General features: G+C 40.4%; 1 protein-coding gene across 2 annotated transcripts in view; it reads left to right on the forward strand.

Annotated features, from left to right (window-relative positions):
* LRP6 (LDL receptor related protein 6) overlaps positions 1-18,616 on the forward strand; it is a 132,223-nt gene that overhangs the window by 64,075 nt on the left and 49,532 nt on the right. For both annotated transcript variants that reach the window (XM_074872084.1, XM_074872085.1), the window contains 4 exons: positions 3,071-3,267; positions 4,008-4,139; positions 12,857-13,253; positions 13,786-13,957. In XM_074872084.1, coding sequence (XP_074728185.1) covers positions 3,071-3,267; positions 4,008-4,139; positions 12,857-13,253; positions 13,786-13,957 — 898 coding nt within the window. The remainder of the gene's footprint in view (positions 1-3,070; positions 3,268-4,007; positions 4,140-12,856; positions 13,254-13,785; positions 13,958-18,616) is intronic.

Genomic DNA, 18,616 nt, shown 5'->3' on the forward strand with positions numbered 1-18,616 from the left:
CATCTCTGGTGTCTCTTTTTAACGAGACTAATGATATGAGTACAGCAGTTTGAAAGAACAGAAGAGCTTAGTGAAGGATAATAGGATGTAGTGCTTTTTGCTGTTGTATCGCTTGTTCCAATCAAGCCCGGGCTGATAAATGTAGAGGCTGATGGTAGTTGCCACCAAAGAGCAGTCAGGTCGTGTCAGTCCAATTACACCTGCAGCACCGTACCTGGTACCCAGGTCGGTGGCTTTATTAGCGAGGCCAGAAAAGTGGAGACGTGGCTGTTCCCCAACCCCGCGCGGGTGCTGGTGAAACGCGCTGGTGGGAAGCGCCTGCTCCTCTCAACTGTGCGCAGCAGTTGAGTGCTACGGGTGACGTTCTGGTCCCCTTCATTCACCCCCGGGTGTATTTAATAAATAATCAGTCAGCGCAGAAGTCAGGACCCCTCTTCTCACCTGCCAAAACTAGAGCTCTGACATTCCTAGCACAGATAGTGCTAAAGCATAACTGCTTCACGGCAGCCATCAGAAAGACAGTTCTTGCTCCCTCTCCCCTTCCTTTTCTGTTTTTTTAGCACCTTGGCTCTCCAGCCTTTCCCCCCTGCTCCCCCATTAGGCTGTGGAGGCTTGTTTAGCACAACTCACCTACTGCTGTTGTGCTAAAACACATCCTGCGGCTGCCGTTCAGCAAGGCCGACGCTGCGGCCCGGGGAATATGTTTGAAGAGGAAAAAAGCTCTGCTGGTTTTGCCGATTGGCAGTGAGCTATCACCTTATAATGGCTTGCTGGGAACGGGGGATATGGAGTACCTGTTACTGGTAATAGTCACCTGAGTGAGATGCAAGAAATATATGCTGTTGTATTTGGGCCCAAAGCCATTTTCATGTGATGGTACCTTATACCTGCTGAGAAAAGTCCTACAAGTTTAAGAGTAATTGCTTCAAGGCTGTAGCTGACGGTGCAGTCAAATGAAGTGCTCCTGGATCTCTCCAGATAAGGGCTGGTTTAAATAAGGGTCACAGTTCACCTTATGCATTGTCATTGGAATAGATGGTTGGCCGAAAGTTGGGCACGTCTAACATATTGTACTCAAAGATTTATTCCCACTTATTTTGTGGGCACTAATGGCATTTAAAAATTTTCTGATATTTTTTTTTTTGGAAGTGAATTGCAGGATAGTCAGAATGCTTCAGAAAAATGTGGCCTCCCGTGTGCATGGGAATGCTGTCTTTGGTGCAGGTTTGGTTATAGTGAGAGCTTTGGACTTTTATTGCTTCTGTCCCATATGACAAATGTCGTAAATTTGTCATAAAGACTTAGATAGTCTCCAAGCCTGCTGTAAACTAAAATTATTCAAATCTGAAGGCATTTAGTGTTTGGGGGTGGGGTTGGTAAAAATATTTACAGAATTAGAATGCCTTTATTCTTGGTACGGGAGTGTGTTGTGTCATTCTGGCTTCACTGTTTGGCTGATAGGTTTCAGCTGTAAATTATATTACAATAGTCTTTTGTAAGATGCTTAGTTGGTGCATTTAATTAGAAGCAAATATATACCTGACTCCAGACAGAGATAAGAAAGAAAAGATAATATGTCCTACTTTTGAGTGCAAAATATCAAGAAATAGAAAATTTTGTTTGGTGTAGAATTGGAACACTGGAGTGACAAGTAAGGGAATGTATGTGTTTTTCTTGGGAGCAGAAAAAATAGAAGCTTTAAAGATAATACGTCTTCTTCCCGAAGCTAAGGTGAAAGAGCGATAATGACTGCAGTCTCTTTGTACTCAGAATCATTGGCAGAAGACACCTTCAAGTTTCTTGCTTTAATATACTTTTCTGTTATATTTTAACAGAAAATATTTGGAAAATAAGAGTATTTTTGTTCTCTACTAAGCCACTTCAGTTACCGACTTCTTTGCAAAGTGATGCTTACAGTGTGGTGGTGTTTTCTCAGTAAATATACAGATAATGACTCTCTTCCCTGCAAAAAGAAAATTGGGAGGCTGGTGGTCATAGTGTACCTTATACTTGAAGGAGCAGTAGAGCTGTGTATCAATCTCTTAGGCTTTCAGTCCTGGAGAGGGACGGCTATCTCCACGGTTCGGAAGGAGCTTGTGTACATGGGAACGCAAGTGCACCCCCACGGTTAAGAAGAAGCACTTGTGTAAATGGTACTTGTGCGGCCCTGGTTTGAGCAGGGTCTTGGTCCAGGTGACCTCCAGGGTCCTCTCCATCCTAAGGTTTTTCTATGATTCTGAATAAAATAACCATAAGAATTGAGCTACTTAATTCTAGTTCTGAGGAACCTGGGTACAGATAATTAGCTGCTACATCACAAGAACCTGGAAAAACTGTCTTCAGTAATGTTTGTGCTGCATTTTTGTGATGGCTAATGAGCATGTGTTTGTATATATACATAAAATATAGGGGTATACTCTTTAATTTTGTTTATGAACCTGGAGACAGGCGGTGACCCAGTTTGCTCAGAAATGATACCATTACCATGGCAGAAGATCAGTAGAACTCTGTTTAATGGCACTGCTTATAATAAAAAACAATAGCTTAATAATTATCATAATAATGAACCCTAAAACATAACTTTAAAGATTTCTTTATCGTGAAAATATTTGCCATTAGAGTTTTTTTCTGATGGTTCAAAAGATGAAAACTGAAGAGATGGATGGACTGTTAATTGACCAAATGCTGTCCCAGTTTAAAATCTGCTGAGTCTGAAAATGATGGACATCATAAATCAGCAGGTAGCAGTTAGACTTACATAAAACCAGCTGGTGTTCTCTCCATGTGCGCATGGTGACATAGGGCCTCACGGGTATCGAGTGTTAAGAGGGTGCTAAGAAATAGCCACAGACCTAAGTAAGGATTTCAGTTGGCATCTCTTGGCTGTCTCAGCATCATTAGGCAGCCTGGAAATAGTTGTTCCCCCATATCATTCCCCAAAGTGGGTGTGCTATATTTGTTCCCCATAAATAGAAAGTTCTGATCAACACTGTTCACCAAAGCTATGCTCAAGGAAAACCGTAGTGTGAATTGTGCTTCAGCATTAATTTTCTTCCCTGTGCTCTATTAGGCAAGCAGTGGTTAAAGGCTCCCTTCCACATCCTTTTGCTTTGACGCTGTTTGGGGACACATTGTACTGGACTGACTGGAACACGCATTCGATCTTGGCCTGCAGCAAGTACTCTGGGGAGGACCTGCGTGAAATACATTCCAACATCTTCTCTCCCATGGATATCCATGCTTTCAGCCAAAAGAGGCAGCCAAATGGTAAGCTGTCTTGCTTTCTTTTTTTAACTGCAAGTTGGAACTGATTTGAAAAAATCTTAATTAGTCTTTCTGTATGGCGGTGGGTGGCTTCGCTCGCGTCATGATGCAATTTTTCCAATGCAGAGATTGGGAAAAGACCCAAAGAGAAACCAAATATTCTCGACATTGTTTTTTCAACTGCAAAAAGATATCTATTGCTTCTTTTCTGCCTGCCACATTTATCCTGTTGTCGTATTCCTTTTTCTGTTTCATGTGCCATAACTTTAGGCAAAATGGTATTTTTATTTTTTCCAAGTAGTAGTTCCTGAACGGAAAGTAGTGTTAATTTGGCTGATGATATTAAACAAGACTAGCTCTGTGTAATAACCAGTGTCTTAACCATTGTGTTAATTTACTGTTTGCGTTTTGGATTTATATATGCAACCTACTATACATTCAGCACCGACCTGCTGAATAGTTTGTGAAAATGAGAAGAGCAGAGCTGAAACAAGGCTCTTGTTTAGAGCTAAGTGCTACTTTCCCAAGAAAGGAAAAGTTCAACATCCGTGCATTTTGGTACCATAAATACCCTGCTACTCAACACTTGGAATTAATTTTTCCTTGTTCTGTGTTTATCATTTCCTTCTTTAATCTGTGTTGCTGCCACCGATTCTACCACTCAAATGCTGTATATGTCTTAACACATGAGATGAGGTCATCCATTATCAGAAGCATTAATCTGTGTGATTTATGTTTAACAGCTACAAACCCATGTGGAATTAATAATGGTGGCTGCTCCCACTTGTGTTTGATGTCTCCTACCAAGCCCTCTTATCAGTGTGCATGTCCCACTGGTGTGAAACTTCTTGAGAATGGAAAGACCTGCAAAGATGGTAGGCTTTGTTTTTAAAAAATCCTTTTAGATTAAGCACAAAGTAGTTTTTGGAGGGAAAGGGGTTCTTCCAGCTTCACTACATAATGCGCGTTAGGGGTGGCAAATTGTGAAATCATGCATGCTTTTGCAGTGCAGATAAAAGTGTGGAAATGGAAATTGGAAAATGCCCTCTACTTTTCAAAAAAGAAGAGAGTCTCATGGCTGAACAGCAGGTTACCTCCGGTTACAAAATTTAGGTTGCAATTCTGTCTCTGTCACTAATGCCCTGCAAGTTTTTTGGGGGTTCCGCTCCCTTTTCTTAAAGAAAATGATACCTACATCCTCTGTTTCCAAAATGTTTCTAACATTATTGTTCATGAATTAGTATTTGGCTAGTAGGATTGTACAACAAACACAATTCTTTTTTTCCCTTTATTTTCTTTAAGAAGAATTTTTAAGACACATACACCTGGAAACTTTTTTGGTTCACATGCATAAAGTGGGGCACCTACATCTTTAGAAAGGAACTGAAAAGAATGACATGTTTTTAGAGGTGTTGAAAGTGTTTCAGCCTTCAAGCTCAAGACGTGATCGAGATTTAGGGCTGCAAGTGCTCACCCAAAATGGCTTTTAGTGTCTCGTGGGCCAATGTATGTGATTTTAAACTGTTATATTTTGTAAGTATAGGTCTTGTGACGTGCTGTGGTTGCTGTAATACAGTAACAGGATCAAAATAAACACCGGGAGATAATTAGCTTGCTCATAAATAACCATCTTCTATGCAGATCGTCTCTCTCTGACAAAAGTAAATGGAGGAAGAAACAGAAGGATGCAGCAGAACTTACTGTAAATAGGCTAAATAAAATGTATACAGAAATAATTTTTCTTAAATCGTCACTTTATATTTTAAAAGTTCTCCTAGGCTTGTCAACTGCTGTTCAGTATTTTCTTTAATTTCATGCTATTTCATGCTCTCTGTTGATTATTTTTGTGTGGCTATTTGTGTCTGTGTGAACCTTGTTAAAATAAATTGCTGCTTTTATGTGAAAAACTCGAAAGCAGCTCCCAGTTTATCCTTGCAGAATTGTTTGTAAGTATTTACTGATGCGTGTGCAAGATGTTTTTCTTCCATTTCTGCCAGTACAAGGAACAAGCTTTAATAATACTGCTCTGGGTTGGTCATATTTAGTGAGAATGTGACACAAATTCATGTGCTTTTTTTAAAAATACTTGATACACACAGATAAACTCCTTTGTGGCAGCAGATAGCTAAAGTGGTTGTGACCCAATACAGGCATGTTTCCAAAAGCAAAGCTGCACAAAAAGCCCATGTGGGGGACAAGGAGTGGTAAAGGTTTGGTCACTTGCCAAGCCGAGGTAGAAAGGTAAGGAAGCAGAGGCTGAAGGACCAAGGACAACAGTTGGAACAAGCCCTGGAGAGATCCAGAGAGATAAATTGCTTCTCTTTGACTTACTGCTGATAAGAAAAGAGCTGGGGACTTCAGGCAAGAGGAGCTGTATCTTTTTGCTGCCTGTGTGCTGTGTTCCAAGGAATGGGTCGTTGTATCACAGAAGTTCCTGCTTCCCTGCTCAGGTTCAGCCCCATGTCCTTGTGGAGGCAACCTACCCCAGACCTTAACAGCCCTGTGCTGAAGCGCTGAATGGCACTTTTCTAGTGTATCAAATTACCAAAGGCAAGTAAAGGAATGGTATTTTAAAAAAGCCCAACAAAACCTTATTAACAGGACTTTTTCTCATGCAGAGATACTCAAAATTATCAGTTCACTTTTTCAGTCATTCCTTATGTCTCAGAATTTATAACTGTTGCTTTTTTCTCCCACTCCCTGAACACATGAGAAGCTAAATTGTATGTTCCCAGTCAGCCATAAAGTATATTTGGCTCACAAAATATAGCTCCCATTTTATCAGAAATTGTTAACCAATTTACTGCAGCATGTTGTCTATCTGTATGCAAAAAACTTTATACAAGAACATTCATTTATCTTATGCTTGTCGAGATAATGTTACATTTTTAACCACCATTCTGCTATTACATCTTTCCAAAACACTCTGCCCCTCCCTTTTCAAGGAGAAAAATGGGTGGGGAAGGGGGTAGAAAATTGAGTCTCTGTTTATTTTAGCTCAGTGAGTGTTGCATACCATGGCTTCTTGGACTTAGAAACGAGTTAGCACATAACCCAAGTGAAACAACCTACTCAAAGTATGCATCAGATCCGTTGGTTTCACTTAACTTCTGTGATGCTGTAAAGAGCTGACTTCTGGGAGGAACGTGGAGGAGCTTCAGGTTCAGCATTTAGAGCTGAGCTTACCCCAAGATAATGAAATATTTTTGACTCCTCTCACTGAACAGAGGTGCGGGGTAGGCTTAGGGCTTCTGCTAGTGAACTACAACTTTCCAGAGCTCTTCAAGGCAGAGGTTCACTGGACTTTCTTCTCGTAGTTGCAAAGGCTGCAATTACTGATGCAGAGAAGGGAGGAGAGCATGGCAGTCAGAGCCAGCGTAGCCACAGACCAGATTTTGAGATGTAAATCTGTACATGTTTGTGTATTGACTTCCTTTCTTAGGCTGCTCAGTGGCTTTGGAGAATTAAATTTATTTTCTCTTTTTCAGGTGTGTGGGGTGGGGGTTGCTTTTGGTTTCTTGGGCTGTTTTTTCCCTTTGTACTTGCCTGTTCACTGTATCTGCTGTGAAAGTAGAGCTGAACCCTGACAACTGAACATTTATACCTTCGATCATTTCAGTATATATCTATTGTGCTGAAACGCTGAGTGATTAAATCTCCATTTGCAATTAGAACATGTACTTGACTGGGGGGGAAGAAGGGAGGGAGGGGCGACTTACAGGTGAAGAAAGGTGAAAAATGAGGCTAAGAATTTCTCTTTTTTAAGGTGGTTTTGTCTTCTAGCAGTAGACTAAAATCAGGCTGGTTCCTAAACCGAATTGTTTCATGGTGAAAGGAGCCTCTTTGAGGAGAGAACTTCATTTCATGCTGTGCTGTTGAGAGCACCGGCCTGGACTGGAAAGATTTTGACGGGTGAATTTTGAGTGTGTGTTTGTGGTGTTTGCAGTGCTTTGGCATTGACAGATGATCCTTGCAGCCAAAGGTGAGGCTGGCTGACCCTCCCTGAGCAGTTTCCATGACAACCTAGCATTTTTGAATAATCTTGGTTTATAGGAAATCTTTTCTTCCCTCCCCTTTCTACCCATGTTAGTTTCTCCATTTTTTTGTAGGTTTCTTTTCATCACACCTTAGACGAGTTTTGCCATTTCTTGTGAGAGCTATGAATATAATACCGCCCCGCCCTCCATTTAGAAACACTTTTCCATAGTCTTTCAGGAAAGAGTGATAGCTTGGAATAAAATTAGCTGGTTTTCTAGTAACTGATAATACCGGCTGGTTGTTCATGTCTTAATTTCTATTGCTGTTACAAAACAAAACAGTTAAATAACAGAGATGGGGGCTTGTGGCAAGCTCATGGCTCCCCCACTGCCTAGGTGAAAGTTTGTAAATCCCTATGCCTCAAAGAAAAGAGAGGCAGAATAATCAGTTTTCATGGCCAGCTCTTCCTCAGTGAGTAATGTCTGAAGCCAAGAGTCCTGTCTGAGCACCCAGGCACTTCTACCAGAGAGCTTTTACCTACTGTTGTCATATTATTGGTAATTTATTGTCCTCTTCTGCCGGACATACTGGGATTTCTCTTTTTCAGTATAATAGGCACTGCTGTTCTGAGTTTGGCAGTGCTACATTTAAATGACCTGTTTGATAGTTGTTTTTATAACAAAATATAGGTTTGTCTTACAAATTTGTCATTGGAGTTACATTCTTATTAGTGCTGGAAGATCTCCCTATCCATGTGCTCAGCTTGTGTCTTTCCCTGTAGTGAATTATATTAATTCTCCCCATTTGCTACTACCAATCTTTCCCTGTAGTGAATTATATTAATTCTCCCCATTTGCTACTACCAATATGGATGTGTGGTTAGTACTGAGAAGACCAATGGTGACTTCAGTTAAACAAAGAGATGTAAGTTTCCTCATGAAGAAAAAGCACTGCTTCAGACTTTCATTTCAGTCCTGCTTTGGCCGTTCCATTCTCTTCTGGGAAAAGAGTCTTTATTTTGCCTGTGGACGCTCACATTCTACTTCCCTTAAGGCCTGGAGGCAGTAATCAGAAATTTGCACTTCCTTTTGCAATTTAGTGCTGGCTAGTGGGTCATTTGCTTTGTTGAGAGTAGCCAGAATCCTGATTTGACTGCACAGATAAAGATGTTTAATTTAACACCCTAATTCTTTCATTTCTTTTAAAGGGGGAAAAAAAAAAAAGAAAGATTAATTTCAGATGCATGGCCTTCTGCCTTTGTAGTTTTAAGGTTGAGGTTTTCTAGATGAAAAAATCTTGTTTGTGTTGTAGAATCAAGGGCTCTCTAACAATAGTGACTTTATAACTGGGGAAAGACATTTTAGGTAAGAAATATTTTAGTCAAATATGTGAGATTTCTATTGAGGATGTATTAATAATCTTGATTTCTCAGATACAGAGAATGCATTATACATGCCCTAGGTCTAGCACTTCTTATGTATGTATTCCTGAGTGTATGTCTGTGTAGCTGTACTAGCCTCAGCAACCACTGATGGTTTGAAAGTTCAATAACTTACAAATGTCTGAGGCCTGTACATCATAGAGAAGATGTAATGAATTGTAAAGGTTAGCAGGGCATTAGACATTGGACTTTAAAGCTATGCCATTGCATGTATCTGCATGCTCGCTCTGTTTCCCCTTTTCTCCCCCTTCCCTTGACTTCAGCTAGCACACAGATTTAAATTATTTTGATTTTTTAATAGTGACTTTTTGAGGAAAGTATTAGTTCCAGGACTAATGTAATGCACCATCCATGAGCTTGTAATCCCAGCTTTCAAAGTGCTTAATAAAAGTAGGCTAAAGCTCTCAAAAAAGAGTCTGGAGTACAGCTTTTATGTCCATATTTAGACATCTTAAGTAAGGGACTTGATTTTAGAAAAATTGCTAACTATCCTCAATACCCCATGACTTGAGGCACTGCTACAAAGAATCTTGAGCTCGGTCCCCAGTTTGAATAGTTTAGGAGGGATTTTTTTTTTTTAAATTATAATTACGGGTTGCTAAGAGCACTTAGGACTGTGTTGGAGACCGGCACAGAGGGTAGGCAGAAGGACCTGACTTTGAATTACTGTGCCTTGCCAGTGTTTATAGGCTGTGAGCACACACCCCGGCATACCTGGTGAGGGTCTCTGCCCTCAAACCCAGCAGTCGATAGGTTCAAATTCAAAACCATACAGATTCGAGATGCACTTGGGTCTTCAGGCATGCTTGTGTTGGGTGCAGTGGAGATCACCAGTAGTTAGACAGAGGACAGCAGCATGGGCAGTAAGCTCTGCTCCAAGTCTCTGCGTGTTTGTCTAGGCCACTTCATCCTTGTATGAGCAGTCCAAGGTGTCTAGAGGAAAAACTGCCTCAGGTCAGTGCTCTGGTTGCAGCCTCCATGCACCTTTTGAAAGGGTTGAGCCAGTTGAGGTTTAAGGTGTTGTATATGTTCATGGCTCATTCCAGTCTCTCCCAGTAAGTGCTGATAGATTGAAAAGAAAAAAATGATGCTGGCATGCAACCTGCATTATCTTTTCCTGTCTTTTCATTCCTTTTTTTTTTTTTTTTTCCCCCTGATATATGATTCCATCCCCATGGTGCTCTCCATCTTGCTCATCATTAGAGGCAGGGATTTTCTTGGAGAGACAGAGTGAAGAAGTCTGGAGATCCTGGTGTCACAGTTCAGCTTTTGCATCGTAACTGGTCTTTGGAATAGAAGTGAACAAAATTGATTGATTCTGTTATGTCCTGGCAACCTTGTGTACCTTGAGCAGTCATCTGAGTGGTGGATCAGTGCGTAGCCAGATAAACTTTGTACAGCTGAGCAAATTGTTTTAGTTTTGAGACCACCTTTTTTCTTTGACTTCTATCAAGGTGATAACAGGATCAGTCCGTAAATATGCCCAGCTCTTGCATTTGCTATTTTCACTACTGTCAGGGCAGGTGTGAAGGCATTCAGAATAATCTTTCCCTCAACCTACTTTGAGGTGAGATGCTTCTCTGCTACTCAATTTATTTTTTTTTTTTCCTGGAATGACTGGTGATCTAACTAAGCAGCTGAGGTGTCTGTTTGCAAATGGGTGGGTAATCGCTCTAAAGTAAGCTTTAAGCTTTTTATTGCTCAATTGGAGGGGTGGGGGTGGTGTTTGATTGGGGGCTGGAATGTTAGCCAAGTCCCCAGATAAAGACCATGAAATTCTTAGCTCAGGGATCCAGAGTGCAGCACGGGTTAGCTGAAAGCCAGTCATTTCCCGATGCTGAATTGTAGTTCAGACACAGTGGGTTATTTGACTAAGCAGCAGTGTTGCAACCCGAAAGCAGGATACTGAAGCTGTTGAAATGGGTCATCTTTGAGAAGAATTGGAAGGTCAATTGGTCAATTTTAAGGGTGAGTATCAGCAAAGGCATGATTGTACTTAACCGAGTCTTTCTGGGGACCTGACATCAGGTCTTCAAAATGACTGTCAACTACAGCTAGAGCACACAAATTATTTTTAAATTATGCCTTACACTTTTTCTTTGTGTGGTAGAATATATATATAGCTTTTTAACTGTTTAAAAATCTCAGGTTAGTGCATTTTCTCAACCTTAGTTTTACTAGATAATGCGAAAAAAGTGTTACTGTTTGGGTTTTTAATATGATTTTCATAGTCTTGGTTAAAAGGTAAGTTGGATAAATGACTGTGAAGTTAGTAAAAAAGAAAGTACTAGGGATTTCTTTCTTTCTTGAGCCTAAATAGGAGCGATTAGTTATGCATTAATACTTTATATGACCAAAATGCAGCTGAATGATAGGATCTTGATGCTGAGTTGTTTGATATACTTAGTAGCAACAAATACAGATGTACATATAGACTGTTGTGACAAGATCAATTGCTTCTGTAATTATTAAAAAATCTTACTAACAGGCCTGTTTTCCATTTGCTATGTCACATGCTTTACATTATTTTGAAGGATGCATAGACATGTAATTACAGGTTCCCCCTTCCTGATATTAATTAATGCATAAGAGTTATTCGCTAGAAGAACAATTGAGTAGCATGTACATGTGTTTCTGAAGACAAGGTGTTTTAGGACACAGGATCCCAAAGCTGACCTGAATCCGTTCTGGACTGCCAATCGGGAACACTTGTAATAATATTCTCAACTTCTGTTGTTGAAAAGTGCTGTTTCTTGCAGCAGCATGGAAGTGCCTCAGATATCTTTCCTAATGTGTTAAACTTGCTGTAAATGAAGCAGTGGCTGCTTTGGCATCTTTCCAAGGTTTGGCACGCAGTGAGATTTCATCTAGCACCAACAACAATTACTGACTTTTTTAAAAAGAAATTTGGCATCAGACACCAAAATTCTTTTTTCATCAGCAACCTACTTGCTTTAGTTGTTGCTCTTTCAGTCTTCTAGCCCTTATTTTTACCTCTGTAAGATCAAGATCAAGACATGGACAGAATGTGGCTTGGCGATGGCTCTTTTTCGCTGCTGTGTTGATGTGTTTATTTTCCTAAACCTCCCCCCACCCCCTCCTTCTGTCCTCACACCTACATCAGTCCCTGCCAAACCCTTTCCCCGCACTGTTTGAGGAGAGCCATTGCAACACACTTTCCCTGCATTTAGGATGCACACATTTTTCACCTTAGCTCAGTCTTCCCTGAGGCCCAAGCTGCTCTTATCTCCTTGAGACTCCAAACTGATAAGCCAATTTAATTGGAATGGGGTGTGGTAGTTGTTTATCCTTCATTACATTGAAATCTAGTGACATAGAATAGAAAAGGAGAATGAATTAGAATAGACAGTAAGTACATCTGTCATTGATCAGATGCCCAGCACATGTACCATTAAACAGCTTGTGTTGCCCTACGTGGAAACATCTTCTGCACTGCGAGCTGATCTTAGTTATTTATTGTGATTCTGACTTTTGACCTAAAAGCCAGCATGGCTTTTGTATGCTTCAGCTCAAAATCACTTTATAAGACACACTGTTGTTTATCTTCATGTCTTCAATAAGCTTGTGCTCAACCACTATGGGAGAAGCTGACAGCTCTCCTGCATTGTGTGGTCGCTGGACGGTTATCAGTTCCCAAAACTGATTTCTCTGATTGGAGTTTCTCAAAGGAGATTTACTTGTGGAGTTCTGTGTTACATTTTTTTTCTCCTTCTAAGGATAGTGTTGAAACACGCAGCTTGTTTGTCATGATTGTCCCCTATACCAACAATAGCAAACAGTCAGTAAATTATTTATATAATTAATTTTTCATCTAAGAGGCTGCAGGCCATCTGTTGATTTGCATAAAATAGCAGCACAGTCACTGCATATGTATTTCACTACCTTTGGAGGGAATGATATCAATAGAAAATGTGTCCAACATGACCACTGAATTTTTTTCTGTAAACACATCTGACTTGTTCTGCAGAAGAATAACCTCACCTTTGAAGCCCTGGAGTGAATTCACTGCTGGTGCCCATCAGTTTGGTTAAGTCCTGTGAAATCAAGGCAGCTGGACTGGCTTGTACCAAATGGTACAGAATCAGGTTCATTCTTTACAGGCTTACTGCACAGTGTTTGTAAGATGGTTGTGTTTTTGCCTTATTCATGTAGGTGCCACTGAACTCCTGCTTCTAGCCCGCCGGACAGATTTGAGGCGAATTTCCTTAGACACCCCAGATTTTACTGACATTGTTTTGCCACTGGAGGACATCCGTCACGCCATCGCCATTGACTTTGATCCCCTGGAAGGATACATCTATTGGACCGATGATGAAGTTAGGGCCATCCGCCGCTCGTTCGTCGACGGGTCAGGTAGTCAGTTTGTTGTCACGGCGCAGATCGCGCATCCTGATGGCATTGCTGTGGACTGGGTTGCCCGAAATCTCTATTGGACTGACACTGGCACAGACCGGATTGAAGTGACAAGGCTTAACGGGACCATGAGAAAAATCTTAATATCAGAAGACCTGGAAGAACCCAGAGCTATTGTGCTGGATCCCATGGTTGGGTGAGGAGCTGTTTGTGAGCATTTTTTTAAGTATTAGTCATATAAAGAAGATACCTCTGTCTACCTTTATGCAGATAATGGGATGCAATGATAAACTTCTGAGCCTTCGATACTGGAATTCTTTGAAAGATAAGGCTCTGAGGCACAGGGACTACTCTGTTTTGACCACCTGGGTAGCCATGTGGGAGAATAAAACAAAGCCATGTCTTTGTTTTGTTCTCCTTTTAAAAAATATTTTGGGGGACTGTGTGGATCTGTTTGTTTATTCTAGCTATAGCACTGCTTATGTTGTCTTGCTGAGCAGACTGATACAGGAGTTTCATGTAAAGGGACAGTTTTTTTACACATCGATGCTTTCTGAATGGTTTGGGCATCCTTAGTTAGGTGAGGAAATACATTTGGCTTATAAATGTACCGTTCTGTGTGCAATGTGGTTTTGGGGAACGGGAGTCCAGAAGAAGCTGTGTGAATATTGGAAGTTTGGATTAAGATTTTAAATCTTAAGATTCTTAAGATTTTGTTTCCTTTGCAGGTACATGTACTGGACTGACTGGGGAGAAATCCCAAAGATCGAGAGAGCAGCGCTAGATGGCTCAGACAGAATTGTGCTGGTGAATACTTCGCTTGGCTGGCCAAATGGCCTGGCACTGGATTATGCCGAAAGCAAAATATACTGGGGAGATGCCAAAACGGACAAAATAGAGGTTTGTAATTGCATCTGCATTTTTAATTCCATGGAGTTACTCTACTTTTCTAGGTGTTCAAATTCTGATAGAGCCCAAAAGGGCAGTGGGGTAATGGTTGATTTGTGCTTTAAGGAACAATTCAGCTTCTGTGTGTAAAATGGAAATTATATCCATGTAGTAGATCCCTCTTTTTAAGAATGGGTGATAAGAATTTGTTAAATAAGTCAATTCTTAGGTCATCAGGGAAAAAAGCTTTTTACTGGGAGTAATGTTTGTAGGTTAAAAAAATTTATCTTTCATTCTTTGTGTTGCTCAGCTTAGATGCTAGTACAACATATTTTAAAGAAATCCCATTTCACATATAATTATTTGTACTCTCATAAATCCTCTATACTTTCTATCTCCCTTGTTTTATTAGGGCTCCAGTAAGGGGATAGATTTTTCCTTTCTTTCTGGTATGTTCTGCTGAAACTTTTAATTGAAGGAAAAAAAAAAAAGCAAGCTGTTTTTCTTCTATCCCACATTGAAAATCTTGTGTTTATTTTGTTATATAACACTTATGGAACAAATTTGACATTTATCTCTGTCAGTCTTTGAGAAAATAATTTTGTTTAGTATTTGTTCAGTTTACTATCAAAAGGCAGAAGTTTATCTGGAAGTAGGAGACTTGGCTACTACCTGGTGCATGGTAGCACCATCTACCTTTGCTATATCCTTGTAGATTTACCTTTCTTTTGATGAATTATAGCTTTCCTTAGTCATTCCTTACTGTTGCAAATAATTTTCAGCACTTAGGCACAATATCTTCTCTAGCCTTATGAAATAGTTTTTATTTATTTCTAACTCCCAATAAGTCAGTGTGAAGTCATAGTGTTGTGCTGGGAGGTCACATAACTGTTTTGTTCTCCTTCGGAGTCAACTCCAGTCCTGCAAGGTGAGTTGCTTTGAAGCACTCCCTGGGAGAGCCCCAGGGAGCGCAGTTTTCTGTGTCCTGAAAACAAGATTTATAGTCTGTAATTCAGCTAACATTGTACCAGCTTTGAGAAAAGAGGGCAAAAAGAGCCTTAGCTGTGCCTAGAGATTTATTTATAACAGATTGAGCACTTCAGCCCTGATACTGTCTTGGATTTGAATGTGCTTTGCGAAAGGAAAGTTAGGCATTCTCCACTTTCATGCTTGCCAAAACACTGAGGTTTTTTTCATGCATTTCAGTCTTACTCAGACCATGGTTCTGTATTCATGAATAATGATTCTGTTCAGTGCTGGATCAGTTTGTGATAGAAATTTTCATCTAGATCGGGCGTGAGCTCCTTGCTGCAATTTGGTCAAACTGACTAGAACACATGATATAATGTTTATGCCAACATTACAATGTCTGTGGCAGGACAGAAGATATCTGATCTGGCACAAAGTCAGCTAGGACAATTTCCATTTCATTGTTTTTAAACCAATGTGAGCCAGCAGAATGAGTTTGTTCCAGGTTGTCATGTAACATCTATGCAGGGCATGGGAGAAGATTCATCATCTTAAGGTTTCAGAATTACTAGTTGGGTTTTTTTCTATGAGGCTCCAAGTGTTAGAGTTATGATTTTACTGCTGTTACTCTTTATAACAAGTTAACATTTGTTAACTCTTACCGGTGTGCAGAAAATCTTGAAAAAGTCTCTGGGTAAAGCCTTTAAAGCAACAGAGAAGAAATTCTCCCACAGTTTTTCTTTGGTGGTTTTGGATTTTAGTTTTGTTTGAGGATTTGGGTTTTTAAAATTTTATTGCAGAAGGTGTTAATTTAGGGCTATGTGACACGGATCTATAAAATCAAGAAAATTATGGATAAGGTGAACAGGACTTGCACCCACACACCTTTTTTGATAGAAGAAATTGGCAGGTGATGGGTGCAGAACAAACAAAAGCAGATAGATCTTCAAACAGCATGTGGGAAGTTGTGGAAATGGTTGTGGATGTTAAAAGCTACATATGCTACTGGGAAGACTGGGTAAGTCTGTGGAAGGGAATTCCACTGCAGTTTACTAGAAAATAGAATTGCCTTCTGAACCACAAATCACTGAACTGTAAATTGCTGTAGAACAAAAGAGTCGTCTTGAAAAGTTTCAGTATGGATTTGCTTTATCCTGTTCTGTAAGTGTAAGTTTTGATTATTCTCTGAAACAGAATACTGAGATGGGTGGACCTTTGGACTGAACCCATACAGCCTCTCTCTTTTCCTGTGTTGAGGCCATTCTATTCCCTGAAGGTCTGGGGAGTCTTTAGTCTGTTAGCTTGTTGCATTAGCTTTAGGAAAAACTACGTGTTCTTCCTTAGATGTAATATTGCTGCTTGCTAACTTCACCGCAGAGGAGCAGAAATGGGTTGAAAATCGATGACCTCTGGTAGTGATAGATCAGAGTGTGAGTTCAGTGTGGCTTCTGTAATTAATAAAGCATGGAAAGGCTCTGTAGGATGAAGAGGAGGTGTTCGTCCAAGAGAATGGTTCAGTCTAAAGTAGATTCTCCCCCCCCTCCCCCTGCCTCCAGTGTGCTAAGTAATGCAGATGTAGTGGTGAGGTTCTTTACTGATGAATCTTAGCAAATTTTCCCCAGGATCTTGTGTGGCCTCTCTGTAATCTTTTATGAGAGATTGACTTTGTTATGGTAGGCTGCAGAAATCTCAGGCTGCAGTGATGCCATCTAAATCTAGCGAAAATATGACTAACATTTCAAGTCTTTGCTTTTTGTCCCACTGCCTTTCTCTCCTATGGCAACCATGAATCCTGAGGAGATTTGTTACACTTTCCCTGCCCTTCCCATCCACTTTTTATATCAGTTTAGTAGAAGAAGCTTTGACCTTCAGTAAATGTTTAAAACTTACCTTTGGAGAATGGACACTGGAGGAGGTGCAACAAAGAGGATGTTTGTGACAGGATCAAAAGATGAAACTTGGAATTGGACATGAAGACATCAGAATATGTGCCTGGTCCCCGCTTTGCCTGTATGTGTTTGTATATATTTGTGGAGGGGGGTAAAAGCGAGAGAAACGTGTTTGTGTACTTGCCTTTAAGTAGTTTTTACGTACATGATTTTACATACACTGTGCTTCCCTCCCCGCCCCGTATGTGGAATTCCTCAGAACCATTATTTAATTGCAGTGCTACCAAAATGAATGTTTCTTGCAAGCTACGTCTCTGGTTTGTTTGTGCTACATACGAGCTTTTATTATTTATTTTTTACACACTGATTCATGCTATGCTGTTCTGGAGCCCCCAGATGATAATAAAGCATCAGCAGGGGTTAATGGAGACTGGTAGGGGGTACAGCAGGGAGCTTTTGTTCCCATTTTATCTGGCAGCCTGCAGCAGGCAGAAGCAGGCTGTGGCTCAACAGCTTCGTCATTTATCTCGGTCAGGTTTCACTGCTGATAAACTTCTATTGAAATGGATGGCTGCTATTGTGCTTACCAGTAGGGAAGATTTCTCATTGACTTGCTACAGGTTTAAAGCATTTTCCTGCCGTGCTATGAGGTTAAAAATGTATGATCTGCTCTGTTGAATTGGTCTTATGTTTTCCTGCTCAAGTGAATATTTGTCTTCTGAGCACGTACGCTACCTGTTTTAAGGCATAGGTTGGATTTGAAATGGTCAGCAAAGCTCATATTGATAAAGCAATTATAAATGTCTGCGTGCGTGTGTGGCTGTGTGCATTAGGAGGAAATAATGATGATATGGCTGATTTCTCACAATTTTTCAGTCTTTGCTTCATTTTTCTTTATTCATCTTCTTTCCTATTCTCCATTCTCAGAGCCAGAGATGACACCCACTTACACCTACTAGTGGTGAGTCTAAAGAAAGGACTCTGCCTTCTCTACAGATCCAACAATTATCTAGTGATTTTTGAGTGCAGCTCTAACTTGAAGTGTTTCCTCATTCCCAAATCTATTAGCCGTGCCTGGCATTACTTTGTCTAATCCTCGTGATTAATATGGAAAGTCTTACATCCTGCTGTTTTTCAGCATAAGTACACACAAGTCTTCAGAACCCAGCCTTGTCGGACAAGAGAAAGCGGATGCTGCTAAGACTTTTTTGAGCACAAAAATCTTGAACAGAGAGGACCTTTTTGTCTTTGACCTAGGAGCTAATAGCTTGGCATCTAGAGAATGCTCTAATTCATATTCTAATCCTGAAATTGCAGGGCTACATTTTCCTCTGATGACAACTCCCTCAATTTTACCACCACCCTAATAAGGAAATTTTGTTTTCTAAGCATTCACCATTTATTTTCTGACTGAGAAATTTTGTCTCATAGCATTAGTCTTTGTATTGTGAAATGCTGATGACCTGTAAGCCTGATTACTGATCCTACCCCATCCACCCTACTTTGAAGCAGAGGTTTGAAAATCAAGAAGCAGAAACCATTGAATTCCTAGCTGTTGAACACAGCTGCTTTTGTGTACTTGCATTAAGCTTTTGCAGGTATGAGAAATAAGGTAGTTGAAACAAATACTTGAAGTTGCTTTGCTGTTTAATTTTGGCCACAGTTGTTTGTCCATCTGGTTTGGATAGTTGTGGCACTTGGGAACTTCATTCAGCAAAGAACAGCAAGTATGTGCTGCAGAGGGTAGGGGCAGATCCCTCTACTCCGTCCCAGTTTCAGAAATTTAAAGCTTACTTTGTCAGGGAATTTTCAG

This window comes from Strix uralensis, chromosome 5 (genome assembly GCF_047716275.1).
Source record: "Strix uralensis isolate ZFMK-TIS-50842 chromosome 5, bStrUra1, whole genome shotgun sequence".
Taxonomy (NCBI): domain Eukaryota; kingdom Metazoa; phylum Chordata; class Aves; order Strigiformes; family Strigidae; genus Strix; species Strix uralensis.